At 55.6% G+C, this 25,609-nt stretch overlaps 10 protein-coding genes across 10 annotated transcripts; 5 read left to right on the forward strand and 5 right to left on the reverse strand.

Annotated features, from left to right (window-relative positions):
* Window positions 1–952: 952 nt before the first annotated feature.
* On the forward strand, window positions 953–1,243 carry N7482_006069 (uncharacterized protein; the record flags this gene model as incomplete). The annotated part of the gene is made up of 1 exon (XM_056688194.1): window positions 953–1,243. One exon carries the CDS (start codon window positions 953–955, stop codon window positions 1,241–1,243), a length of 291 nt encoding a protein of 96 aa, XP_056543749.1.
* A 1,033-nt stretch (window positions 1,244–2,276) lies between these two features.
* On the forward strand, window positions 2,277–3,454 carry N7482_006070 (Zn(II)2Cys6 transcription factor domain-containing protein; the record flags this gene model as incomplete). Its single annotated transcript, XM_056688195.1, has 3 exons — window positions 2,277–2,465; window positions 2,534–2,616; window positions 2,689–3,454. The coding sequence occupies 3 exons, from the start codon at window positions 2,277–2,279 to the stop codon at window positions 3,452–3,454; spliced, it is 1,038 nt and encodes a 345-aa protein (XP_056543750.1).
* Window positions 3,455–4,991: 1,537 nt separating this feature from the next.
* Window positions 4,992–7,412, reverse strand: N7482_006071 (J domain-containing protein; the record flags this gene model as incomplete). The annotated part of the gene is made up of 5 exons (XM_056688196.1): window positions 4,992–5,152; window positions 5,238–6,834; window positions 6,937–7,163; window positions 7,225–7,309; window positions 7,383–7,412. 5 exons carry the CDS (start codon window positions 7,410–7,412, stop codon window positions 4,992–4,994), a joined length of 2,100 nt encoding a protein of 699 aa, XP_056543751.1.
* Window positions 7,413–8,560: 1,148 nt separating this feature from the next.
* N7482_006072 (uncharacterized protein) lies at window positions 8,561–8,971 on the reverse strand (the record flags this gene model as incomplete). Its single annotated transcript, XM_056688197.1, has 1 exon — window positions 8,561–8,971. The coding sequence occupies one exon, from the start codon at window positions 8,969–8,971 to the stop codon at window positions 8,561–8,563; it is 411 nt and encodes a 136-aa protein (XP_056543752.1).
* A 1,058-nt stretch (window positions 8,972–10,029) lies between these two features.
* N7482_006073 (uncharacterized protein) lies at window positions 10,030–10,936 on the reverse strand (the record flags this gene model as incomplete). The annotated part of the gene is made up of 2 exons (XM_056688198.1): window positions 10,030–10,561; window positions 10,632–10,936. The coding sequence occupies 2 exons, from the start codon at window positions 10,934–10,936 to the stop codon at window positions 10,030–10,032; spliced, it is 837 nt and encodes a 278-aa protein (XP_056543753.1).
* A 1,985-nt stretch (window positions 10,937–12,921) lies between these two features.
* Window positions 12,922–14,598, reverse strand: N7482_006074 (aminopeptidase P family protein; the record flags this gene model as incomplete). The annotated part of the gene is made up of 2 exons (XM_056688199.1): window positions 12,922–14,303; window positions 14,469–14,598. 2 exons carry the CDS (start codon window positions 14,596–14,598, stop codon window positions 12,922–12,924), a joined length of 1,512 nt encoding a protein of 503 aa, XP_056543754.1.
* Window positions 14,599–15,291: 693 nt separating this feature from the next.
* On the forward strand, window positions 15,292–17,047 carry N7482_006075 (SSH4 family protein; the record flags this gene model as incomplete). The annotated part of the gene is made up of 3 exons (XM_056688200.1): window positions 15,292–15,775; window positions 15,833–16,138; window positions 16,245–17,047. 3 exons carry the CDS (start codon window positions 15,292–15,294, stop codon window positions 17,045–17,047), a joined length of 1,593 nt encoding a protein of 530 aa, XP_056543755.1.
* A 1,858-nt stretch (window positions 17,048–18,905) lies between these two features.
* On the forward strand, window positions 18,906–20,617 carry pdeA (3',5'-cyclic-nucleotide phosphodiesterase PDE1; the record flags this gene model as incomplete). The annotated part of the gene is made up of 3 exons (XM_056688201.1): window positions 18,906–18,941; window positions 19,112–19,797; window positions 19,855–20,617. The coding sequence occupies 3 exons, from the start codon at window positions 18,906–18,908 to the stop codon at window positions 20,615–20,617; spliced, it is 1,485 nt and encodes a 494-aa protein (XP_056543756.1).
* A 648-nt stretch (window positions 20,618–21,265) lies between these two features.
* On the forward strand, window positions 21,266–22,729 carry N7482_006077 (acyl-CoA dehydrogenase; the record flags this gene model as incomplete). The annotated part of the gene is made up of 3 exons (XM_056688202.1): window positions 21,266–21,363; window positions 21,456–22,304; window positions 22,363–22,729. 3 exons carry the CDS (start codon window positions 21,266–21,268, stop codon window positions 22,727–22,729), a joined length of 1,314 nt encoding a protein of 437 aa, XP_056543757.1.
* Window positions 22,730–23,531: 802 nt separating this feature from the next.
* Window positions 23,532–24,515, reverse strand: N7482_006078 (bZIP transcription factor; the record flags this gene model as incomplete). Its single annotated transcript, XM_056688203.1, has 1 exon — window positions 23,532–24,515. One exon carries the CDS (start codon window positions 24,513–24,515, stop codon window positions 23,532–23,534), a length of 984 nt encoding a protein of 327 aa, XP_056543758.1.
* Between the last annotated feature and the right edge of the window lie 1,094 nt (window positions 24,516–25,609).

The raw sequence follows: 25,609 nt of genomic DNA on the forward strand, positions 1-25,609 counted from the left end.
CTGTCTTGCATCACCGAACGCTCTTGACGATCCCGGCTGGCATCTCAGCTGCGCGGTCTCCCTCGTTTCTCCCCGAGGCCCTCTAGCGGACTCGTTTCTCCCAGGACGACCAGGCCCCGAGCCTTTGCTCTCCTGCTCCACTTCTCATGTCCCCGGCCAACCCCACCCGGTCAATCCAGCCAAAGGAACCCAACAGGATGGCACACGACCGGGAGGTATCGGCCAAACACCGAGGCCCGTGGATTGCGAAACCCTGAGCTAGCGCGAGCCTAGATGGGGCCCCGTCAGCCCTGCCGGGGTTCAGGATGCAGCCGTGATCGAACGCCTGCTGTCACACGCGAGCTGTGCTGCAGAAGAGCTGGAGCTACGGGCACCAGGATGCACAACACAGGCAAGACACTACAGACCACCGAAGAACCGAAGCCACCACGATGATCTGAGTTCAACCCCGATCGGGCTGTTGTCTGCCGTGAGGGATCTGATCTGGCCGGGCTTTGTACGCTGCAGCCTTGTTGTGCAGGTGTACTCCCTCTCTTGTCTGGTCTCGTCTGCTCTTCCTGGAGGCTGTGAGATGTGAGATGTGAGAGGTGAAAGGGGAGATGTTATCGAGGTAGGGAGGTGGAGAGGTATTAGCTGTGCAGGTATATCCCCTCGGGCTCCTCTCCCCGGTCAGTCCTCGGTCTCGATTCGCTCCCTGCGGTGCCCAACATGTTCCTCATCCTCTGTCGCCTCTTTCGTCTCCGGCAAATGACAGAGATTGAACGGAGGTCAGGAGGGGCGGATGACCGGGGGGCAATGAACCCATCTCCCGTCCACCTCCTGCCACTGTCGTGGCTGTGCTCCCCTGTAGACCAAATGGCAACGCCGTCCGTCCCCCATGGCCCGCTCCCGGGATCACCCATGGCCGAGGGCATATCACCTCGTACCACGTTTCGGTGCATTGGCTGCAAGGATGTCAGGTGATATGGCCGAGTACACCGCTTGCGAACGCACCCCAAAATCAGAGCAGACAAAGTACTCTCAGCAGGACAGGCCGCGGGCCTGGTTGGCTCACGAGGCAACAAACCACCGGCTCGAGTGGCACCCGACGAGGAAACCCTCCCCCACAGCCGCCAGCAGCGCACGTGTTGACTCTGTCAGTGTCATCGAGCGGGCTGTCAAGCAGTCGAGCAGACGAGCAGTCGAGCAGTCGAGCAGTCGAGCAGTCGAGCAGTCGAGCAGCCGTGCGCGGCCCCGCGTGTGACAAGGCGTTACCATCGCGATTACCTGTATGGCGTGCGGCCGCACGGACTAATCACCCACACCGCAGGGACGAAGCCTTGGCCCTGTTTTGGCTGCCCAAACGACCGGGGTGCGGACGAGACGGTAGGGCCCCGGACAGGGTGAAGAACGCAGTTGAAGGAAAGTGAAGAAGTGCTAGCTCGGTTCGTTCACTTGGTGGGTTTGTCCGCAGGGATCCACTGGCGGCTCGGACCGTGTCCATCCATCATCCATCCAGCGCTGAATGCATCCTCTCGGCCCCCTCCCAAAATGAGCAGGACGAGGACATAAGGGCTATCCTTCCAGATCCGATCGGATAGTCGTCCACAGCCTCCCTGAGCTTCGACGCCTGTCGGGGATCCCTGCATCGTACCTCCCCACCTACCACAGCCACAGGATGTCGCGAGACCCTCGACCGGGCCCCGGTCGAATTTCGGACAGACCGCTCCACGTCACCCTTAGTGTCTATACCGTTCTTGCGGGTGGCCCTCTGGGGACTGGACCCGTGCTGACGCGGGGCGAGGGGGAGGGGCCGTCGAGACTTAGTGGCCTAATGGCAGAAAGACCCCAAAGGTAGGGGGGGCGCCCAAAGACAGTAGGCCCCGGCATTCTTTGCACCATGAATGAATCATGCTATCAAGCGGGCTGCGGGTGGGGGAGGCTGTTCTGCGTGCTCTTGCCAATATCTCATGCCCCATATGTCATCTCCCATGTCTCGGAGCTCATAGCTTATATGCTATATCCCAACTTCGTCTTCCCATCTCCATCTCCAACTCCTGCTATCCTGATATTCTGATATCCCAGGTTCATATCACCCCCACCTAGTCCATCCATCCTCCTGCAGGTCGAAGCTTCTACCCTTGCCTTTTTGTTCGTTCATGCCACTTCCACCGAAATCCTCTCCCTGACCTGCATTCCCTTTTTTGAAGGCTCTATCCTCCTATCTTGAGCTCTTTATTCTGGCGGTTTGCGTGCTCGGGTGCCTCACGCCTACCTCCGCGCGGCTACAGCCAACCATGTCGTGGCAACCTAAGCTTCGCCCCAAGGGCTTCCCACATAGCATCGACGACTTTGCAGTGGCGTCAATGTCTGAGCTGGAACACCGCTCGAAAACGGGTGAGGATAAACGGGACCAGCGCGTCTTCCGGGTCAAGCGGAAGCATGTCCTGAAGGCGTGCGATCGGTGCCGAGTCAAGAAAACCAAGGTCGGTCATTGCTGTCGCACCAAGGACGGACAAGGGCTCATGTCTAGTCTCAGTGCGATGGGAAGCAGCCCTGCAACCGCTGCTCAGTCTACAATCACCCATGTCTGTTCCGTGAGCGGAAGGCGACGCAGACTAAGGTATACTCCCGAGGGTGAGTTGCCTCGATCCGATATCACCAGCAGCAAACGCATGTCACTAACCACACTGCGCACATGCGGGGTAGATTCGTGGAGATGCTCGAATCGCACCACTCACTAGTCGTCAAAGCCCTCCAGACTCTATACCAGTTCTGCGTCAACAAGGAAGGCTTCCCCGGCGAGCCGCTGGCCGAAGCACCAGACGGCCACCCTCTCACCCACGCCATCCTCGATCGGCTCGGCCTCATCAAACAAGCGGAAGACACTGCAGACGAGCCGGGCGAGGATTCGGAGGACCTGCGCTATCTCCGGCTCCTCTCGACTTCGACCGAGTGCAGCGCCACGGCGGAGCCGTCCCCCGAGCCGGCCACTCCCCCCGAGCCCTCCCCAACGACAGTCTGCCGGCCCGCCGTCTGCCATTCCCGTCCCTCCCCAATGACGAGCCGAAGTCACTCGCACTGGCAGTGGGATCCACAGTCCGTCCAGCAGACCACCTACAGCTATCCGGACGCCCGGTACCAGGACATGCTCGCCATGCAACGGCCCTCGATCCCCTCAGCAGATCTAAGCGCCGGCGAGATCGATATACCCTCCGGGTCCTCGCGTTCGCAGGGTCCCCACCCCCATGACCAGCCACCTTTCGCGTACTTCATGGATGAGGGATGCAGTGCTGCTGCGTCGTCAGATGCCAAGGCTGCTGTTCGACTGCAGACCGGGATCATACCCGAGGCGCATCCCCCCAGCTGGCTGGGTTGTCGAATGACCTGCTGGACGACTTCCATTTCCAGACGGCAGAGTCTTCCTTCTACCCTGGGTTCCCGCCAGGCTGGTCGTTTCCCTCGGCCTGACTGAGGCGTTTGTTTTCTTTTCCCTTCTCTTCTCTTCTCTTCTCGAGGCGAGTCGAGTTGAGTCGAGTAGAACTGTGGAGCAGCTCACAGCTTCCCCATTGCCACTTCTTATCTATATATCCCTTTCCTTCTTGTCTTCAAACTCGATTCCACGGGGTTTCGGGGGGCGGTTTCTCTTTCGCGGTGGCAGAGCGGATTGTGGAGTGAGGGGATGAACGAGGGAAAATCCGATCCTGATGATATCGACTACATCTACTCCTATCCTCTCTTCTCCCAGGTCTTGTGTCGGACTTCAGACGGACAACCCTCACAGGGGTATCCTTAGGAGAAATGCAGAGTACGGAACGAAAACCTGGGAACCCATGCATATGGGAAATGTCTAGCACAGTCTTCTTTTCTGCTGGCTGAGGCTTCCCCACCATCACTTCTCTCTTTTCCCCATCTGCATCTTCCTTTTCTTCTTCCTCTTCCTCTTCTTCTTCTTCTTCTTCTTCTTCTTCTTCTTCCTTTTTTTTATCTTATTCCTTCGGAATCTAGCTACAGATACGATCCGCACGCTCAATTCAGGTGACTTTTCTGCTCTCCTGGTTCGAATCAGGTAGACCTATCCTTAGGGATGGTGACCTTAGAGGGCGGGAGTGATGGAACGGGGCCCGGAACCGGGCCCATAGAGCGCGCCGTATAGGAACCGCATCACGGAGTACAAGCCAAACTCTTCGATCAAAGGAATCTCATGTCGACGCCATGCGAAAATCGCACAGTAATAACGTACAACCATGTGTCTGCAGAGCAGCCCACCCCCGGCGCCGCTACGGGGTTGCGGTACACAGTACCCTGGCCTCGCTCAGACATCCCATCCAACCCGAGCAGAGCGCTGGGTCACAAAATCAGGGATGGAGGAATGCGGGTTTACATTCTCATTCATACCCGGCACCGTCGACGCGGCACACCGCGCACGGAAATAGCCACCAACCAGCAATCTGCGAGCCGGAGTCCATCCGTCGCACCCCAGCATCAACCACCACCCCAACCTGGAAACACAGCACGCAAACCCCAGCGTGTGGTGGGGCCTGAGATACCACAGATACAGACCTACGCCGGGGCGCAGAACCCTCAAGGATAGCTGAGTGGCCAGGGGCTACGTTCGGATTTTGGGGGGAATTATGCGTACATGGAGAGAGGTGACGGAAGGTAGATATTTTGTATTCCCAAAGTCTATTTTCGGCGTTGGACAGGGGTGGTTGGGTGATGCGGTAGATGCACCTGGACATGGACGTAACAGGGATGAGAGGAACAAAGGGAGAAATGCGTCTGCAAAGGGAGAGGGTAACAGGACCAACACGGAAAGAACAGACAACACCTGAAGAATACACCCTAAGGGACAATGACCATGATGGAAGAAAGAAACACAGAGGAAAGGGAAATCCGATGGCAGAAGGCGATAATCCAAAAAAAAACCCTAGCAAGACTGAACCTAATCAATCAGACAATGTCGCACCGGTCCCGAGTACAATCCATCAATCAATGCCAGGTAAATGCGATCAATCCTCATCCTCCGTCTCCGTGTCAGTGTCACTGGTATCGGCTGCGTCGCCGTCGGTGTCACTCTCCTCGCTGGAGGAGTCGGAAGGCTTCGGGGCCTTCTTCTTGGGCTTCGGGGCCTGGCCCGTCTTCAGCGCGTGCATCTGACCGGCGATGGAGTCTGGAGCGAGATTAGCATTCGGTCTACACGAGTATTCAAATGCGCACAGAGAGCGCGGCAAAAGTAACGAAAGGAAAGAACTGACCCTCATCCGGTTCGCTAATGTCGTCGTCCTCTTCCAAGGCAGCCGCCTTGGCGGGATCGTCGATGTGCAGGGTAATCTCCATCTTGGTGTCTAGACCCAGATAGCTGTCGCAGAGCAAGTGCATCACAAAGGTGAAGTCGCCGACCTGCGGAGGCGCCTGGAACTGCATCTTGAGGGTCTGCATGTTGAAGGTAGGCTTGCCGGCCTCGTCGAGGATCGGCTTGTCGAAGGTGGTGAATGTGAAGGGCGGCACGGCCATCTTGCCCTGCTTGGCGTCGGCAAGGAAGACATGCCAGCGGGGGGAGTGGTCGCGAGCGAAGTAGGGGGCGTGCGCGAGCGGTGGCTGAATGGTCTCGATCTTGTTCTCGACCTTCTTGCCGTCGACCATCTTGGTCGTGCGGTTCTTGGCCGGCTTGCGACCCATCAGCGCGTCGAGATCATCCTCATCAGGGTCGATATCCTCCAGGTCCAGCTCATTCACCTGTGGCACCTGAGTGCAGCCTGGCGGGATAAACCGTGCCTTGATGACCAGCTGTACCAGACTGCTGGGGGTGATAACCTTCTCCCCCATGACCTTGAAGAATGCCTTGGAAACGTCTAGGGCAGGCAGTTGGCGTGCCACCGTGACGGCGTCGGTGTATTGCTTTTCAGACAAGAGACCAGCGCCCACAGTAAGCTTGCGGCGCTCCTCCTCCGCCATCCTCATGAACTTCTGAACAGTCCAGTGTTCCTTGGCGTGCTCGCCCTCCACGGATTTAACCACTGCCTCGGTGAAGTTGGGCAGTTGCAAGAGGGGTGACGAACCCGGGGCAATAGCCTGGATCAAGTTCTGAGAGACCTGGAAAGCACCGAGGATCGGACGAAGGTTGCCAAAGGCCAAAGAAATCGCCGTAAACGCCTCGCCAAGGGAAAGGGCAATAGGAGCAGCTTCGTACTTCTCCGCATCAAGTGTCGCATCGCCAAGATCGATACGGCCGAGATAGGCCCACAGCAAAGCCAGAGCCTTCCGACGGGAGGAGTTGTCCATTTGCTTTAAAGCTTCGCGGTCCTTGGCCGACAGGAAGGTCGAGTCCTCAGCCAGCACCTTCCTCTCCAATTTTGCTAGCCCAGCTTCAGCCTGGGCACCCTTGAGCATCTCCTTGAACTCTTCACCAGAGGACAGAGCGGTGACAATGCCACCGTCCAGAATGTCATCCTTGTACTCGCGGAAGATGTTGCCGGCGCTAGCAACAAGGACACGCTCCTTGGTGTAGCGCTGAGAACCATACCACCACTTTCCGACAATATATGGCAAAAGAACGCCCAACAGAGCGCCATATACCAACAGCACATACTTTCCATTGCCCTCCATGACAATAAGCTTAGGAAGAGCAATACCAATGCTGAAGCTCTGCTTGCCATCGGGATGGCCATACTGGAGGTAGTTGTTCCGGATTTCTTCATCGGTGAGCGCCTTGTAAGCCTTGGTGAGCTCCACAAAGCGCTCATTCAGCGTCTCCATGGTCTCATTCTTGGCGGGGTCGGGGCGGACTTTATCGGGATGGTAGATGAGGGACAGGCGCTTGTAGTGGCGAGAGATAGCTCGTTCATCGGCGCTCTATCAGCCATGACTCGTCAGTCCGGGGGCGCTTTCAATCTTCTCCAGCTCGCTGCAGCGGCGGTCCATACCCCCGCTGCGCTCGAAATTCACACAACGTACCCTTGAGACGCCCAAAATTTCATACGGGTCGTATAGTTTGGTGACGGTCCGGGCCGTAACGATAATTAGATAGACCATCCATGCCATGACCACGTAGCCCACGATCACCGTGCTGATGCGCTTGATCCGGCGCTCCTTGCGCAGGCGCTTGCGCTTCTGCGCCTCGACCAGCTCGGCATGCTGGGGTTTGAAATCGGATTTGATGCGGGAAGCAGTGTTTTCAAGCTCTGTCGGTGACACCCAATCAGTATCCTGTACACCAAACGCGAATTGTAGCCAGGGTCGCACCTTTGCTTGGTCGGAGGAGAGTATAGGTGAGAGGAAGGGTGACCAGGCCGCTCAAGGTCAAGATGAAGAAGGGGAAGAATTGTCCCTGGTAGCGCACAAGGCATCCATGTTAGTCCAACCCGAGTCCTGCTTTTGGGGAGCCCATGGTCCTTCCTTACCTGCTCATCATAGGTGTAGTCGGACGACATCCTGCGGCGAGTTCGGGGCGACAGCGGTGGCCGCCGCGGAATCTAAAGATCGTGAGTTGCCGAGTTTGGGGGGCGTCTTCAGAATGGGCGCGAGCGAGGGTATCGAAGAGAAAAAGAAGAAGCCTAAGCAATCTGCGCCGGAAGCATGGCCCTCGAGAAACAAAGGAGCGTGGAAGGGAGTATGGCACTTCCTGATCTGGTGATGACCGTGTCCTCAAGCGGAGCCTACCGCCTGCCTAAAAGGATCGGCATTGCCCTTTGGGGGAGGAAGGCGGTGAGGTGAGGACAACATTGCACTTTCCCCGACGATCATTTACTTATTTCCGGATATGGAATTTACTAGGTTTCATGGTGGTAGATCATGGTGTAGACGGATGTGACAATAAAAAACCCTGGATTCTGATGCGGGGCGCTTAAATGTGGCTCTATTCGATACAGGCTAAGCAGTGTACAGGCTATTAAAGAGCTCCACCAACAATACCCTATAAATCAGGGAGAATCGACAATATCGTCCGTTGAATGTTTTTCACTAGATGCGGCTGCCCGATCTACCACCGTGCATTGAGACAGAACAGATTTGCATGCAAGAGATGACCAAGCCACCGTGATGACTCCTCGCTAGCCCTGACAGGGAGTTCAAGCGTCAACAACCCCATCCAAGGTCGGACGCGAACTCAACCAGTCCGAGGCCGACGAGAAGACTGCCGGTGACTCATCCCATCTCGGGTTCGCAAAATCGCGGACCAGGATCCACATGGCCGGGTCAAAAGGGACCAATCCAACACTCCGACTGGGGAGTGTCTTCATTGCTTCGAGTCAGGGACCCGGGGAATCCATGTGATCTGGTGTTCCAGTCATGCTCGTTGCGTCAAGTTGGGACTGTGGCTGAGGGCGCGCTGTAGGGGGCGGAGGACGATCCTGGCGGTCCGGTCGCCAAATTGAACGGGATTTTGTGGAATTGTTGCATGAAGATCATAAATCATCGCAATCAGAAAAAGGAAAAAAAGATTTTCGTTTTTGAGGGAATTTTGGGGTTTTTATTCCGGCTGGAAAGGGCATTCAATCTCCCAAGGTGCTGTCTCGCGTTCTGGCGGCGAATGATGAGTCAGAATGAGATGACGATCCCAGTTTGGGTAAGAGGTTGCTACTCACGCGTCGATGTAGTCGAGACCACCGAAGTACTCAAGCATGCGATCGCAGAGGCTCAGATCGTCGCCCGGCTCCCCGCCGCACAGACGATACTGCTGTCCCTCGAGGTCGGTGCCAGCTTCCAACCGCTGCGCTGACTCACGGATCTGCCAGGCCGTATACCCATAATGCCAAATCAGGGCAGGGGCGGCGGCGACCGGCGATCCAGGTGAAATGCATGCAGCGGAAGGGGTATGATAGATGGCGGCTGGCGGAGAGGGAGGCGTTTGGGGAGTCCAGATGGTGGAGGGGACCGCCAACGGGGAGCCTGGCGTCACGATAGTTGTCGTCGGAGCCGCGTCTTGATTGATGCTGTTTCTTCGATTACTGGAGCGAGGGCGAGTGCGGCGTCGGTTATGTCTCTGGCCCATTCTCAACCCAGAAAGTTCAGGAGATATCGAGAGAAACCCAGCCGGGGGAAGTATGTACAAAACGGAAAAAGGAACTTTTATGATGAACGACGGAGGGGAGTGACCATCACCCCCTTGAAAAGGAAGGATGAGATGAGGTGCAGAAGAACCGGGGCCGATCTGCTGCAGGGGTTGGGGGGAGCTTTATACATCGTGAGCCCTATGGGTCCCCATGAAGAGGAATGAGTCGGGGGGTGAGTCACTAACTCCGGACTACTATTTGGGAAGGGAAAAAATGGGAGAGACCCACATGGTGGAGCCACGCAGCGTGCGGCAGATCACCTTATGGCAATCGACAATGGCGCAAATCCCTTGCGCTAGCGCCAAAGGCGTGATGCCGTCAGACATCTGATGCTGTCATCGCGTGATTTCTCGTTCCCCGGGTTGGCTAGTGGAGACGGGCGGACGAGATGCGATTACCAGGATTGAATGGTAAATCGCGGCCTAGAATGAGAGCCCACAAAATGACGACAGCGCGAGTCGGCCAGTCGGGGACAGCGGGCGCCGATGCCGGGTCGAGGTGGGTTTGCTGCGTTTGCTGCCGTGCGGACCGAACGGCGATCGCATCAGGCAACGGTCTCGCCCGCCCCTTTGGCCCCAGGCCTTAGGAGAGGGCGAGGGCGTACGAGCATGGACTGTCTCGGAGCCGCCTGGCTCCGAGCTGACTACGTTGGAGTTGCTAGCCTCAAAAAAAGGAAACCCTGTGAACGTTCTGCGAATCTCGTACAAACTGGGCCAGGCTGGTAGGACCGATGAAACCTGAGGCATTCGCTCCAACAGCCTCGCTGGTGCCTGACGACCGCACTCGTGGACCTAAGCCACGCATTCCATGCATTCCACGCATTCCACGCATTCCACGCGCCCGCTGACAGAACAACATTCCTCGGCACTCATTGACCATCTGTAGACCATCTGGAACGGACCAGATGGTCTAGACGCGGGATCCTGCACCCACCATGACTTGCTCCCGCATGCCGGACCTGAAACACCGTCAATTTCAACACGTGGATCCGCTTCCGTCACAGAAAGGCAAACATCTTGATCTCGATGCTCTCCCTTGCAGGACCATCCACCGAATCCGGATGCATGAACGCCGTGTGTGGCACTGTCTTGCCGCCTGCTGAGATCGCCTGGCTGTCGAATTGTGTGAAGATCAACGCCTCCTGCGGCTGCTGCCCACCCAGGTAGTACCACTGCTGCCCTGGGTGGAACGCGTACTTGCCCAGCTCATTCCATCCACCGGGCAGGACCAGCCGATTGGCGATTCGGTCCTGCTGCCAGTCCACCGTGGCCCAGTCGCACACGGCCAGGGGGTCGCGCTGGATGGTCTTCAGGGGTCGCCAGACGTTGATGGCTAGAACGCGGCCATTCGTCAGTAGACGGTCCGCCTCCGCACCTGTCATAACTGACTCCAAGAAGCGCAGGGCCCCGACCGCCGTGAAATCGGAATGCACACTGTGTGCAGGCGCTCGGTTATCGGCCAGCATGGCTTCGTCAGCTGAAAAGCATCGCACTCGGTGGGTGAACGTGACGGTCCTGGTCGCGCCAGTCCTGGGCAATCGGTTCTTCGTTAGCGATTGGATGAGATCCGCATGTCTGCCCCTTCCAGACAGGTACGTACAGTTGCCGAACCAGCTCCTCCGTCTGGGGAATGATGGTGGACTTGATACAGTCGGGATCGGCCGCGTTGTCGATCTCGGGCATGTCATGCCACACATACTGAAACCCATTTTGTTCGAGGGTGAAATTGGCCTCCCGTCCCCGGATATCCTGTATCTGCACGGGATGCTTCTCATCTAGGCCCTTTATGACGGCCATGCACTCCTCCGGCCTGGCCTTGGTAAAGTCCACCTCGACCATTTGGTCTGGGACCCGTTTCCAGAAGGCTAACTCAGTATTGACATCTTTAGTCGCGGCTACCGCCATATTGAACAGAAGGAATGCAGGTATGACAGCGCAGCGTGGGAATGCGGGGAATATAGAGATGGAATGGTGGCTGCGAACATCGCGGGGAAGCGAGATATCTCAGTCGATCAGCATTGTGAAACCGAGCCGGCAATTACATGGCCCGGTTGATTTGCCGAACTCAATGGGTTGTCGAGCACCGCACCACATGGGCTTGGATTGTCAGGGCTTTTTCTCTCCTGATACGCCGCGTTGAGTCCGACGTAACTGAATTCGGATCACGGCACGAACATAAAGCCGAACCCGAGAGATCGACGCCAGAAAGTTTACACTTCAGCCTGGGACGGCTCATTAGTGCCGGGCATGTGCACAGAATAGGAGGGGCTTGGGCGAAATACAAAATTAACTCTTCTACAATATCTGTATGCTTCTCCACCTCTTGAATTCGGACGGGAGCGGTAGGTCTCTGCGCAAGGAAGCTTAAAGAGGGGGGGAAGAAGCAGAGTGGCGCGAGCTATCAAGATCTCTAGCTGGGGAGAAGGAAGACTGGAGAACGCCCGAGAGACACGAAGGCCTGGGAGCACCCAAAGAACTACCTAGGAAGGTCACGGAATCTTCCATCAAAATCATACTGGAAAGGATGATACTGAACACAATACCTACAGTTCGATGATATATTGAGGCCCGGAAGAAATCCAATAAATCAGACGAGAATCAAATTGGGTACCACCTATGCTGCCAAGAAAGCAAGTAAACCGAGGCCATACACACAGCAGATTGTAGAACAAAATCTAGCGGAGACTGATATTCTCCCCCGGATATATTTCCCAGAACAATTCTCGCCCGTCGCCGGCTTGTTCTAGGTCATCTTGTGCGGGAGAATTCCAACAAATCAGACGAGTGGGATCCCATATTTTGGCACTTGCGGGGTAGTCAAGGGCCGAGGTTCGCGGCCTGCATAAAAGCGCTCCCCAAACCCATGTCCAGAAATCGGGGGGTTTCTGTCCATCAGCTTAGGTTGGTACTCGTAATCAGGGTTTCCAAGCTCTGGTCTGGGAAAGCGTCCCTCTCTTCGGGGGGAAAATCTCATGGCTATCAAATTTCTCGAACTATGAATTGGGATATTAGACAACGGACACCAAGTGCCGAATATGGAGGGAGATGAAGAAATAGACCCGGTAGAATCGCAGTGTGGATCCCTTTAAACGCTGAGCCGATTTCGGATAACACCTACCCCTAGGTGGAAATTCTGGTCTTGGCATCTCCCCAAAAAGTGTATGGCAGTCAAAGTCCACCTATGCCAATTTGAGAAAATCGATAAGGCGCACGTTGTTACACCATTGCACATTTATATATATATGAAAATGAATTGAATGTAGGGGATTTGATAGTATTATCTGTTGTATTTGACTATCTGCTTGGCTACAAGTCTTGGCGTTGTCGAAGCTGGAAGCATATCATTGGGGCGACATATTTTCGGCATTATCTCGACGGAAAAGAAACCCCCGGCTCTGCATCCCTTTCAGGTTGATCTGCACCTGGCCTGAAATTTGAGAATCCCTGCCAAGAGACTTGCTCCGCTAGGTAGCTAGTCCGACACTGATCAGCTTATCGTCTAAAACGTAGTTAATTCCGACTGCCTGAGAGATGATTCTAACAATGTTGAAGAGATCGCGATCGATGTCCCAGATATATGGCGAAATGACCGTAGGAAATCGGGGGTCTGCAAAGCGAGCACCCTGGCGGTGATCGTCGAGGTCATCTGGGTCGGCCAGCTTGCGACAGCCGCGCGAAATGTTTCTATGAATCGCTCTTGCTAGTAGGTAGAAACGAGTAGAAAGATGGATCGTAACACAGCCGCCATGCACAGTAGCTACCGTGCCAGGGCAATGTCAATTTATTTAGGAACATGACTTGTCAGACTAGGCTGGTCAATCCGAGATGCCCACGTGGTGCTTCATGTACATTTAACTAGATACATGCCACATCGTATAAATCCACCCTTGCTATGTAGACCCCCGAATGATGGCAAGCATCTCCTCCCCCTTGGGTGCAGTGGTGAGATTCTCATAGCCATTAGCGGTGACGAGGATATCATCCTCGATGCGCACACCACCAATATGGACATACTGTTCAGCAATGTCAAAGTCAATATACCTCGCACATGGCTGCTTGGAGGCATTTGCAAGAGCCAACGGCGAGAAGTAGATTCCCGGTTCAATGGTTACCACCATGCCCTCTTCCAGCAGTGGGGCGGATAGCGTGCAGGGCGCAAGGCTTCCTGCCGGGTTGAGGACGGGACCATACTGGTCATGGTCAAAGTCGGGATGCAGAGCCATGATTTCTGACTCGGATACATCGTGGACTTCGAGACCAACATGGTGACCTAGGCCGTGGGGGAAAAACACTTTTGAGGCACCGGATGCTCGAATTTCGGAGAGACTGCCATTCTTGAGGATGCCAAGATGCAGTAATTCAATGATCGCAATCTCGTGGGCCAAATCATGTAGAGACAGGAAGCGTGTCCCTCTGCGAATGCGCTTGATGCATTCCTCTTGCATGCGCTCGACCACACGATAGATGTCCCGAGCGTACTTGCTGGACCAGTCGCCAGAGAGTGGGAATGTCCGAGTCACATCGCTCGCATAGCAGTTCCACTCAGCACCAGCATCGAGACAGACGAGAGACTTGTTATGAAGAGACTCATTATTTCGGTCGTAGTGAAGGACTGCGGCATTGGGTCCGGACGCCGCGATGATCTGATATGCTTGATTTGGGGCACCATGCGAGATGCAGGTGCCAAGGAACGATCCTTCAATCTGCGACTCGTTCGACATTTTCTGGATACCCTCCAGAATCTTCCGATGGGCAAGGCCCGACACGGTATTGGCCTGGCGGATCATGCGAATCTCATATTCATCCTTGATGCCCCGAGCTGCATTCATAGCAGGCATCAGCTGTTCTGTGTCCAGCGGAATCTCCGCAGGCAAGCCTTGAGGTGTCTCCGATTCGTGAACCATATACAGCAAGCTGTTTCGCACTCGTTCGCTCAGCCAGGATTCCAGCTCCGACTTAAGCGACGACTGGTACAGGACGCGGTCGACATCATAGCGATCTTGGGCATCCTCCCGCGACAGGGTGGGGCCCATCCAGATCGCCCGATGCAGGTCGAAATCCGGTACATACAGGGTCAAGATATCTAAGCCCACATCGTATGTGAGAGCGCAGTCGGGCTCATCCACGCCACTCAGGTAGTAGAAGTATCGGCGCTGGCGGAACGGGCGCGATTGGTCGGAATCGCGCCAGTTGATCGTGGGCTGACCCGCGAGGAAGATCAGACCATGTGAGGCTCCGAGTTTGCCGGCGACGTTGCGGGCGTGCTGTTTCGCTGCGCAAAGGGAGACCCCAATTAGCTCGGGTCGTCGGCGAGATCACCGGTCGGGGACCAGCGATTCCAAGGAAGCTCCGTGAGAAGGAGGGACAGGACGAATGGTATGTCGACCTTGCGGGATTCCTCCTCGGTTGGTGAAGGGAGACAGACTGTGAGACTTACCTGGGTATTTATCACAGGAGGTGCCGGTCACGGCAAGGCGGATGTGGAAGGAGTCGACCGAGTTGACGATGACATCGGACTGGTCTGCCAAGGAGGCGTCGCGGGGAGCACCGCGAGCCTTCGCACGCATTGTCGGGTCTCGGTCGGAGAAGGTTTAGGTTTGAAGCGTAGTGATACGACGATGGGAGGGGTCACAATTTGCCTAGGAGCCCTCAGCCACGCAAGGAGCCAGGGCGGAGAGGGGAAGAGAGGAGAGGAGGCTTATCCTGAGTAGGGATGTGCCGCCTGTATGGAGTACTTCGTACTGATACCGCTAATCGCCTTGGGGTTATCCTCCCCTGGGCTTAGTTGACCGGTATGGGGGGCACAGTCCCCCTGGTGGAGGAAGGGAAAGAGATACATCCCACAAGTCCAACAGGGACTGCGAGAGAGGAGCTTTCCCTTTCTGCCTTGCCTTGCTTCTGAAGCATGGCGTTAAAACACCGGAAGCGTCGAAGCGTCGAGGCGTCGAAACGTCTTAAGATGGCCCACCGCCCGTGATGTCTTTTATCCGCCTGCAGCGCCTCTCCAGCCAACCCAACCCGAACCAACCCTGGGCTATCTCCTCCGCCCGCCTGCTTTATCGGCCAATACGCCCATTTTCTGCCAGTCACACCCCCATCGACCGCCGGCCCACTGCCTGACACCCGCTCCTCTGCCTGCACTACCACCGTAGCCCTCACGTCCCTTCCTACCCTTCCCAACGCACAAACCGACATCGGTTTTGATCAGTTTCGACTGCTTGGGTCCAATTCTCACCTTTCCCTCCTCAAGTCGATGAACGATGCAGAGCCCTGAGGCATCGGGCTCCGGTGCGCTCGCTGGCCTGCCCTCTACGCTCAAAACGGTGATAGGAACCCCATCGACGTCACCGCTCGGCTTCGTATCCTCCACAATCCCAAGCGCTGTCCAGACCGCATCTTCCCTATCGCGAAATCAGATTCAAGAAAACCTCCAGCATGTCATCTCCAGTCTGTCCTCCTCCGACTCTGTCGGTGAGCGCGTCGTTGCCGCCAGCGGCGACTCGTCCGGCTCGACCGGCAAAGGCATCCTGATTGGAATCCTGTCGGCCTTCGGGTCGGCAGCGATAGCATTCGTTGTGCTTGCAATCTTCTTCTTCTTTAAATATACCCAGCGTGGGCGAATTATGCTCGATCGCATTGGCCGCCCGGGTGAATATGACGATGAACAGGCTTTCGCTCGGGAGGAGGAGGAGGCGCTAGTGACCATGGACGACCTATCACGGTCGGAATACCTACGAGCCAAAGGTAAATTATGCCGGGAAACATCAGGAAATGGAGTTGTTTTACTAACGGTCACTGCAGCATTCGTCCAAGCCAACCCTCCAGAATCCATGCAAACCGATATCTCGCTGTCGCAGTTCCTCGCCATTCAAGAAAAAGGTGTTTCCGCTTGGGAGTTTCAACCAGAACTAGAGATCGCCAACTGTTTCGTGGAAGGTCGTACGGAAATTGAGTTCTTCGATTCGGAGTGCAGCGTGCAGACCAATCTACCCATTCCGAAACAGAACGAAGTCTACTACTGGGAAGCCAAGATCTATGATAAACCAGAGTCGACAATGATTGGTGTCGGCCTGACCACGAAGCCATACCCTCTATTCCGAATGCCTGGTATGTTCTTCTTGTTCTCATTTTCTTCGTCTTCTTCTTTCTTTTCCCTCCTTCCCATCCGTTCTGCCCTTCATTGCAGGTCGGCTAACCAGCCACCCTACTCTAGGCTTCCACAAAATCTCTGTTGCCTACCAATCTACCGGCCACCGCCGGCACAACCAGCCATTTACGCCGACACCTTACGGTCCGTCGCTCCTCCAAGGCGACGTGATCGGCATTGGCTACCGGCCGCGATCGGGTACCATCTTCTTCACCCGCAACGGCAAGAAGCTTGAGGATGTCGCCCACAACTACCGAACCCAAAACCTGTTTCCTACAGTCGGTGCCAACGGACCCTGTACCGTCCATGTCAATTTTGGTCAAATGGGTTTTGTGTTTATCGAAGCCAATGTGAAAAAATGGGGTTTGGCCCCCATGACAGGCAGCCTCGCCCCGCCCCCACCCTATGGCAGTGAGCAAGGCAGCATCTTGCTCGAGTCAGGCAGGGAAAGCGCTGCTACAATTTCCCAGCGGGTTTACCAGGCCCACACAGCTCGGAGCTCCAGTATTGGAATTCCCCAGGCCGTCAGTCCCGGTCCAATCCGTTCCCCGACCGACATTTCCCTTGCCCAGCTGGCCCGGGTTCCATCCAATGAGGATGCTGGTGAAGGGTCCAGCCGCGTCGGAGCCGACGGGGACCATACCAGCACCCCTATAGCAGCTCCTATATCAGGGCCTCCCGATGAACATGAGGCTCCACCTCCCGAATATTCGAGCCCTGGAAGCAGTCGCAGAGGCAGCGATGCCTCTTTGGAATTTCCTGCCCGAGGCTCCGGGGGACTGAGGCTGCCCCCTGGCAACGACCTTGAGTCTCAGCATTTGCCAAGCTATCAAGCTGTGGTCGATCGAGATTTCAGCGAGCATCAATAAATGCCACGCGTCGAGCCTGGCCAACAGCTTTCCTTTATATTTTACGTCCCCGCTTTCGCACATACCCCCCCGTTATGGTTTTTTTGTTGTCGCCTAAGGGATCCGAATCAGGCTGGACCCCGTCTCACATCATTTTCGTTGGCGTTTTTCACTTAGCGAGTCCACGAATGGCGTTCAAGCAACTCGGATGAGCTGGTTCATGGAATACTTTTGTCTTTTTGGGAATCTCTTCGGTTTTTCTTCTGGGATGGATTGGGATTTTATTATCAGTGGACCATGATATCCATGTGCATTCCACACGAAGTCATGTATAGGGCCAGCGGTCATTTCTCCTCTCCTTCGCCTCCCCCTCGTTCGCTCTTTGTCTCTCCTGCTCTTGTGATATATCCATTGTCAGCAGCAGGCCTGTACATTCTGTCAATCTAGCATCCTCATACTCGGGGAAAGTACTGCTGTTCAAGCATCTCTACTAGCAACCATTGCTCTTGCCGAATCTTTGCCTTGGTTTCTCTGGTATTATTTTGAGTATACAAGCACAATGATCTCAGTTGATCACGAAATCCGTTAGACAGGACCCGACGTATTCGTATGTATTGCTCTGAGGCTGTATAGAATCCATTGCCATGTGAGCGGAACTATGAGGGACTCTGCTGATCGGCTTCGCCGGTAGGGCCCATTTGCCATCGGGTGGAACGTCATTGATCAACCCTATCGATACGACGCACCAAATCCATGAACCATGCGCTATCAGCTCCGCATCTTCTGTCCTCGAGCGCGACGCGCCTCCCTTTTGCAGCAGGCTATGACTGAACATAAAGCGGGGATTTTTAATACGCAGCCTTTTCCCTTGCCACGAGCCTTCTCTGTACTAAGCAATCTCACGCTGACTTGGCTCCAGACGAGCGCCCGAAGGTGGAGTCGATGCGCCAAGGCCTGCCCCCAAGTGCCCCGGAGTTCTGAGCGCGTCACAGATCCTCCGCCCTTTCATTTCTCCCACTCCGCTGTGCGTCTTCAGGGAGTATCGGGTTGACATTCAGCTCGCCAGGGGCTGTCTCAGCCGTCCAGGACTCAGTGTCTCATTCCGAGGCTCCGTTGTCCCGTCAGCGCACTGTGCCACACCCCCACAAGGCCGGCGCACCCAGATCCGCTGCGATCACCTTCCGAGATATTAATTGCGGCGCCATCCATTGTCGCGCAGGCCCTGCTGTTGCTGCAGCTGCGACGACGTGTGAACATAATTTCCGCAATCGCCCAGTCGGTGCGAAGCTGCTGCGGTGCTCGGGTCTCGCGTGCAGTAGCGTGCAGCCCTTTCCTGCACTGGGCGCCTCTTCCCGATCGTACAAACTGGGGAAGGTCCAACACTGCAAAGTCTCAGTTCCAGACGGCAGGCGCACCTGACGTTTTCTGCTCCCACCGCACACCTGCCTCGCAAGCTGGCAAGCTGCTTTGTGGGACTCACACGTGCATGCCCTGCCCTTTGCAACTGGCTCGCTGCGAATCCTACATCTCGTTCCTGACCACTCTTCTTCTTCCTCCCGCGCGTATACGGGTGATACGACGAAAAGGGGAACGCGGCGACTGCTCTTCTATCTAACGGTCCTGTTCCCAACGTTGTTTGGCGCATCTGCGTCGCGGCCACACCGTCTGATTTAGCCGCGCCTCGACTATCGCGCCGGTAGCAGTCGACCAATCTACGGCCGCTATCGGGGCGGAACAGTTACACGCCTTTGAAACCTGGGGCATTGTTGGAAAGCCAGGCACAAAGGCTTTCTGCATTGTCATATCCATTGTGTGAAGGTCCAGGCTCCCGGCCCGTGTCTCGCGCACTGAACAAGGCGGCGGCGTGCGTGAGCGAACAATGGCAGAAAAACCCGCTTTTCAGGTCATTGTCTTGGTGAGTCTCATCCGTCTCTGTCTCGTACATCGCTGCCACCTGCAATCTGTAATCTACGATCCAGGCCCCTGTTCATTGTTCCGTGTTCTTCGGGGCTGTGGAGCCAGTCTCGGATTCTGGCAACGAAAAGCGCTGCCACTTGATTGATCGAGAATGCTAACCCGCTACAGGGTCCTAATGGCGGACCGCGTGAAGACCGCGTGACCGGTCTCCTCGTGCGGTCCACGTCTATGAATTGGTCTGCCGGCTCCGTCGTTGCTGTAGATGCTGGAACTCTTCTCGCTGGAATCATTCGATTGCTGAAGCGCTTTCTTCCGGATTCGAAAGATGATAATGGCGTGATGACGGAAGGGCCCTTCAAGGGCTTGGAACTGCCTTTCGAAACAGCAGAAGCCAATGCTGCGCATTTTTTTCGAGAAATTATTGGCGCTGTCCTCATAACGCACCCCCATCTGGACCACATCTCCGGCCTGGCGATCAATACGCCGATCCTGGAGGCGGGAAGTGGGCCGAAACCCGTCGCGGCTTTGCCGTCGGTACTATCCGCAATCAAGAACCACTTGTTTAACGACATCATTTGGCCCAATCTGTCAGACGAAGATGGAGGCGCCGGCTTGCTCACGTACCAACGCTTGGTAGAGGGTGGGAACTCCAGGTTCGGCAGTGGGGAAAGCAGGGGTTATGTCCGCGCCTGCAATGGCCTGTTGACCAAGTGTCTCGCTGTCAGTCATGGTCGGTGTAAGCAGCGATATCCGCCTGAAAGCGCTGCGCATCATCGAATAAGCAGTACTATGTTCGGATCGGATCAATTGATGCTGCCTTCTCGCGCAATTTCGGTGGATCATACTGATGGAAGGTAAATCATACCAAAAGGAGATGGTTGACAGGAAACAAGCAGCTGACCTTTACCTAGTTTCTATTCTCCCGCACGTTCGCCTCGTCTCATACCCGCCAATCCAAAAGAGCCAATCATGTCTACAGTTGAGAGCTCGGCATTCTTCCTTCGGGACCACCGTACCAGCAAAGAGATTATCGTATTCGGAGACCTGGAGCCGGACACAGTCTCATTTGAACCACGCAACAAGCGCGTCTGGGAGATTGCTGGGCCTAAAGTCGCTGCAGGCACACTGCGCGGTGTTTTTATTGAATGCTCCTACAATGACGACGTTGATGATGCATATCTTTACGGCCACTTGTGCCCTCGGCATCTGGTGGCCGAATTGACCGTGCTAGCCGCAAAAGTGATGGAAGTACGCGATTCTGAATCCGCCACACCGACAGACCGAAAACGCAAACGAATGAACACTAGCTTTGGCGCCGACGCTGGCACCCCTGAGCAAGTGAGTCCACGAACAAAGCGGGCCTCCAATCCAACTAGCGAGAAAGGGCAGAAATTGGAGTCTCAGCCAGGCGATTACGTTGGCGAACTCCCCGAAAACTTCGGTGAAGACCCCGACAGTAAGGATGTCGAAGTGCCTAATACGGCGCGCTGGGCGGACGCTGATCCTTTACCGTTGACCGGGCTCTCCGTTTACATTATCCATATCAAAGAGACTCTGACCGATGGTCCGCCTCCGGGAGACCGAATTCTCCGTGAACTCCAGGCACATGCCAGGGAGGCTCATCTGGGCTGCGATTTCTTCATTCCCAATCCGACCGAGCCCATTTGGATTTGAGAATGGTTTTAGGAGGGGAGTCTTTGTTATGTTGTTGGATTACAGCGAGGCGGCCCTGTTCCTATTCTTATTAGGGGGAAAAGACGGCAGTAGATAGGCTGTTTTGTGATTTTAGCGATTCTCAAGAGGTTGATAGGCTATGATCAGTAGCAGAGCCACCTTAGAACCGATATACTGTATCCATGGCTAACAACCGAAGAGGGTTATTTTACATCCCAGGGCGTTAAGTGAGGATGGCCTAGACGGGGTAAGCCAGCCAAGGGGGTCAAGAAGAAGCAGCCACCAACGGCCACCCTAGGCAGCCCTACAGTGTACACGAGCTATGGAACAAACCATGATTCTATACCGGAATGAGCAAAAGAAGATGGTGAGAAACTTCTCGTTACTATCATCATTCGATTAGCCGCCCTATCCCCGGTGTTGAATAACCCGCAGAATAACCATAGAATAGCCTAGGTTAGCCAGCCAATCGGCCCCACCGGGCCAATCCTCCCCACGGATCCCCCAGCGCCGCCGATAACCGAGGCTCATTCGCCCTCCTCCAGTTCCCTTGTGATTTAACGCTCCTCACGTTCTCTTCCTCTTTACCCTCCGCTTGATTTGCACACGCCTAAATCACCCCTCAATAGACCCCTCACTCTCGTCGCAATGGCCTCTATCACCCGCGCCTTGCGACCCCTGTCGCGCACCACTCCCTCGGCCCGGCTGGCCTCCAAGCGGCTAGCTACCACCCGCCCGATCCAAAGGTACGTTCGATCTCACCAACGCTGAAACGCGAATTTTGCGCGATTAGGTTGAAGAATAACTGAGAGACTGACTTGTGCATTCCGCCTCTTAGCGCCTATGCCTTCTCGACCACTCCTCGCCGGCGGGAAGTCGATCTCTCCAGCCTCACCCCCACGCCAATCACCTTCTTGTCCGAGACCGAGTCCCTGATGGCGGATACGGTCTCCAAATTCGCCTCCGAGCAAATCGGCCCGAAGGTCCGGGATATGGATGAGTCCGAGACTATGGACCCGACAGTGGTGGAGCAGCTCTTCGAGCAGGGCATTATGGGTATCGAGATTCCCGAGGAGTTCGGCGGAGCAGGCATGAACTTCACCTCCGCGATTGTGGCAATCGAGGAGCTAGCGCGTGTCGACCCCAGCGTCAGCGTCATGGTCGACGTCCACAACACCCTCGTCAACACTGCCTTCATCAAGTACGGCGACGCCCAGGTCCATCGCACCTGGCTGCCCAAGCTGAGCACCGGCACCGTCGGCTCGTTCTGTCTGTCGGAGCCGGTCTCGGGCTCGGACGCATTTGCTCTGCAAACCAAGGCCGAGAAGACTGCCGATGGCTACAAGATCAATGGCTCCAAGATGTGGATCACCAACGCCATGGAGTCGGGTATCTTCATTGTTTTCGCCAACCTCAACCCCAGCGCGGGATACAAGGGCATCACCGCCTTCATTGTTGAGAAGGACACCCCCGGCTTCTCCATCGCTAAGAAGGAGAAGAAGCTCGGTATCCGGGCTAGCAGCACCTGTGTGCTCAACTTTGATGATGTTGTCATCCCCAAGAGCAACCTGCTCGGCGAGGAGGGCAAGGGCTACAAGATTGCCATCGAAATTCTGAACGAGGGTCGTATTGGTATCGCCGCCCAGATGACCGGCCTGGCGCTCGGTGCCTGGGAGCACGCTGCTCGGTAAGCAGAGTTCTGCCTCGAACACCGCGAACAATATGCTAATGGATATGGATCACAGCTACGTCTGGAACGACCGCAAGCAGTTCGGTCAGCTGATTGGCGAGTTCCAAGGCATGCAGCACCAGATGGCGCAGGCCTACACTGAGATCGCCGCCGCGCGGGCTCTGGTCTACAACGCGGCGCGCAAGAAGGAGGCCGGTCAGGACTTCGTGCAGGACGCCGCCATGGCAAAGCTGTACGCTTCCCAGGTTGCCGGCCGCGTGGCCGGCTCTGCTGTTGAGTGGATGGGCGGCATGGGCTTTGTCCGCGAGGGCATCGCCGAGAAGATGTTCCGGGACAGCAAGATCGGCGCCATCTACGAGGGTACCAGCAACATCCAGCTGCAGACTATCGCCAAGATGCTGCAAAAGCAGTACACGAACTAGAGATAATCTGGCAGACTTGTTTTTTGGTTTGATTTCTTCTGCGATAAATTTGGATAGATATGCGCGCATTGACGATATCGGTATTGTACAATTCGCAGCTTCTGGAGTACAGGGCATCAATGATGGAAATTAATCAGAGCATTCTGTGTCGTTATTCTTCGTATATCGTCAGTCAGTATGTATTTCATAGCGTCTGTGCTCTTCTTGTGCAACATGTTTGAAGTGTTTCAAGTCGTAGCAACAATCCGCTGTGGCGTGGCACGTCACTCGGGGGCGTTAATGTTTTGGGATCCCCTGAGAAGGGGCGATTGAGTGTACCTCCCATTGACGCTGTCGCCACGCCTCATATGCTGTCTGGATCCTTTATAGATCCCCTTCGCCGGTGTCACAACAATTTGGTCAAATTCCAATCCAAGGAACGAATTCACGGACGGTGGGTGTGTAAAGACTGTGAAGTGTGGAGATCGGAGACTATCCGAGGGCCCAGCCGGGTATAGTTTCCTCGTCTGTGCTTAGCCTGCATAATCAGCTTTGTTTGCTTTCCTCGACTACGCGCCAGAAATGTTGGGAAATAAAATTGAATTGCCCTGCTGGTAGGACAACAGAACTGTCAGTTGCACTGATTGACAAATGTGTCTTTAAACGCGGGAACATACTCACAATAAGGCTCCCAAGCACTCGAGTCTAGAGGGTCTCCCAGCCAACTCCGTACAGTGTGACGGTTCTTTCTGAAACGGACCGTGCTTTGCCCATTGTCTTCCCTGACAGGGCGATGCACTTCCTACCATGGCCACAAGGTCGGTCACGATTGCGGATTCCACGGATAGGGGTATGGTGGATCTCTCTGCGGAGGCTGGGCTGGATGATTCTGGTATGAGGATGTCGATGACTGGTAGGGCTGAGCTGGAGTCGAATGAGCGGGAGCACTAGCACAGGACATTGAATGGGACATTTCTCGGTGATTAGGGAGAAAATCGGTGGTAGGCTGGGTGATTAACGACTGGGGGATAGGCGCCAGCCCGTCCACTTGCTGCCCTGGGGGTGGATGTGGTCCCACGGGATACATCTGAGAAAAGGAAGGGTCTGACCCTGATTTATTCGGACTGACAGAGCTGCCGAAGCTAATTTGAGATGCACCGATGGGGAGAGGGGGCGGCACCAAGCGTGAGCTTTGCTGCAGCCGGGCGTCCATCACATACGGCTCCATGCGAGCTGAGAATTCTGGGTCCGAGGATTCACCCAGCGACGGTGATCGTGTGCTCGAGTATGACTGCTGCCAGTCATGAGGGTGGGACACTCGACCTGACGCTGACACTGCCGACGGTGCTCGAGGGACGCTGGCCGAAGGATGAGACGCCGAAAAGTGTGATGCGAGCATCGTGTTCGTCGTAGGGGTGGCGGAAGCTGCGTTACTGGGCCCTTCGCCCGAATCCCATCCACCTCGAAAAGGTCCCGTCTGCTCACTACTACCTGTGAAGCCCTGTTGGCCTGTATAGCCGGCCAGTTGGTGTTTCAACCGTCGGATTTCCTCTTGGAGCACAGCGTTCTGTCGGAGCACGTCATCTAATTCGCTCCGAGGCCGCATCTCCTTCACCTGGGTCTGCAGCATGGCCACCTGCTTCTCGAGTTGCTCGATATGCTCCTTGGTTCGCTGGCGGATAGACCGTTGGGCTTCTCGATCGTTGGCACGCTTTCGCTCCAACTGTTCGGCGGAGAGAGAAGAGACTTTACGAGTGCCCGAGCGCGATTCACGCTTTCGGAACGGTCCGCCTTCGTTGCTGCTCATGGTCCCTCGAGACTGGGGGTTTGACCTGACTTGGTCCCTACCGATAGACGGCAGCCCGACTCTCCGGGAACCAGTTGTCTCGCACCAAGAGGACGCTATGAGTGACCATGGATGCAGCACCAGTCACCGGGAGGAGAGAATGCAGCATCAAGGGAGAGCCGGGGCTCTCTTGATAACCCCTCGGGGGCTGGAAGGAAGATTCTCGGAGGAATTTGCAGGCTCGTTCGCGGGCCCCAGGACGCCGGACCCAACAGGGGCAGGGTAGAGAAAGAGTAGGTCGTGCGGATTCCAAGACTGGAAACCAAGGAGATAGTCGCTTTAGTGGACGATGAGGGAGGTCAGGGCTTTTCTATTCTCCCCCAACCCTGGCACGACTCCTATGGCCCATTGGAATGAGACGGGCCTTAATAAGATTAACCTGTGGCTAGACGCAAGGCCATGGCCCTTCTCCGGATCGTCGCGAGCATCCCAGCCAGACCCCAAGGACAGACAATTTCGTGGCGATGCGGCGCACCCAACGGCTGAGCGCGCTCCCAGAGCTGGCCAATGAGTCAACGACAGCCGCACGAACCCTGTGGGTACCCAGAAGCTATCGACATAGCGCCTTTTTTGGTGGCTCGATGCGTCGGCCCCGTTGGCGCAAAGGACCGCATTCTCCGTTTTGGTGGACAATCCGGCCCTGCCAGGGTGAGTTAGCTGCGTCAGAGATGCGCTTGGCATCCTGAGCACTGAGCCCTAATCGGCCTACTCCATCATTAACCTATGGCTGATCCGTGCAGCTCGAGCCAACCCGCATAACTGTTGGTGATATCATCTACATGCATCTTCTAGTGGCCGGCGCTTCGATCCCAGTTCGAGCTTCTGGTTCGTTTCCCCGGGGGGGAACAAAACCAATGGCGTCTGCAAGGCTCTTTTGCCCCCAGAGTTAACAGTTGATTACAGATTGTATCCATTGAGACAGATATCCAGCGAGGGTGAACCCCCACCTATTTGATAAGACTCCAATTCCAGACGATCGTCCGCCTCCGTCCCGGCTCCGGAGACCATGTCGGCTAGCCATGGAGGAATATCATTCAGGCCGGGATGTTGGCAAG

Source organism: Penicillium canariense, assembly GCF_028826845.1.
Source record: "Penicillium canariense strain IBT 26290 chromosome Unknown utg000003l_segment0_segment0, whole genome shotgun sequence".
NCBI classification, from domain to species: domain Eukaryota; kingdom Fungi; phylum Ascomycota; class Eurotiomycetes; order Eurotiales; family Aspergillaceae; genus Penicillium; species Penicillium canariense.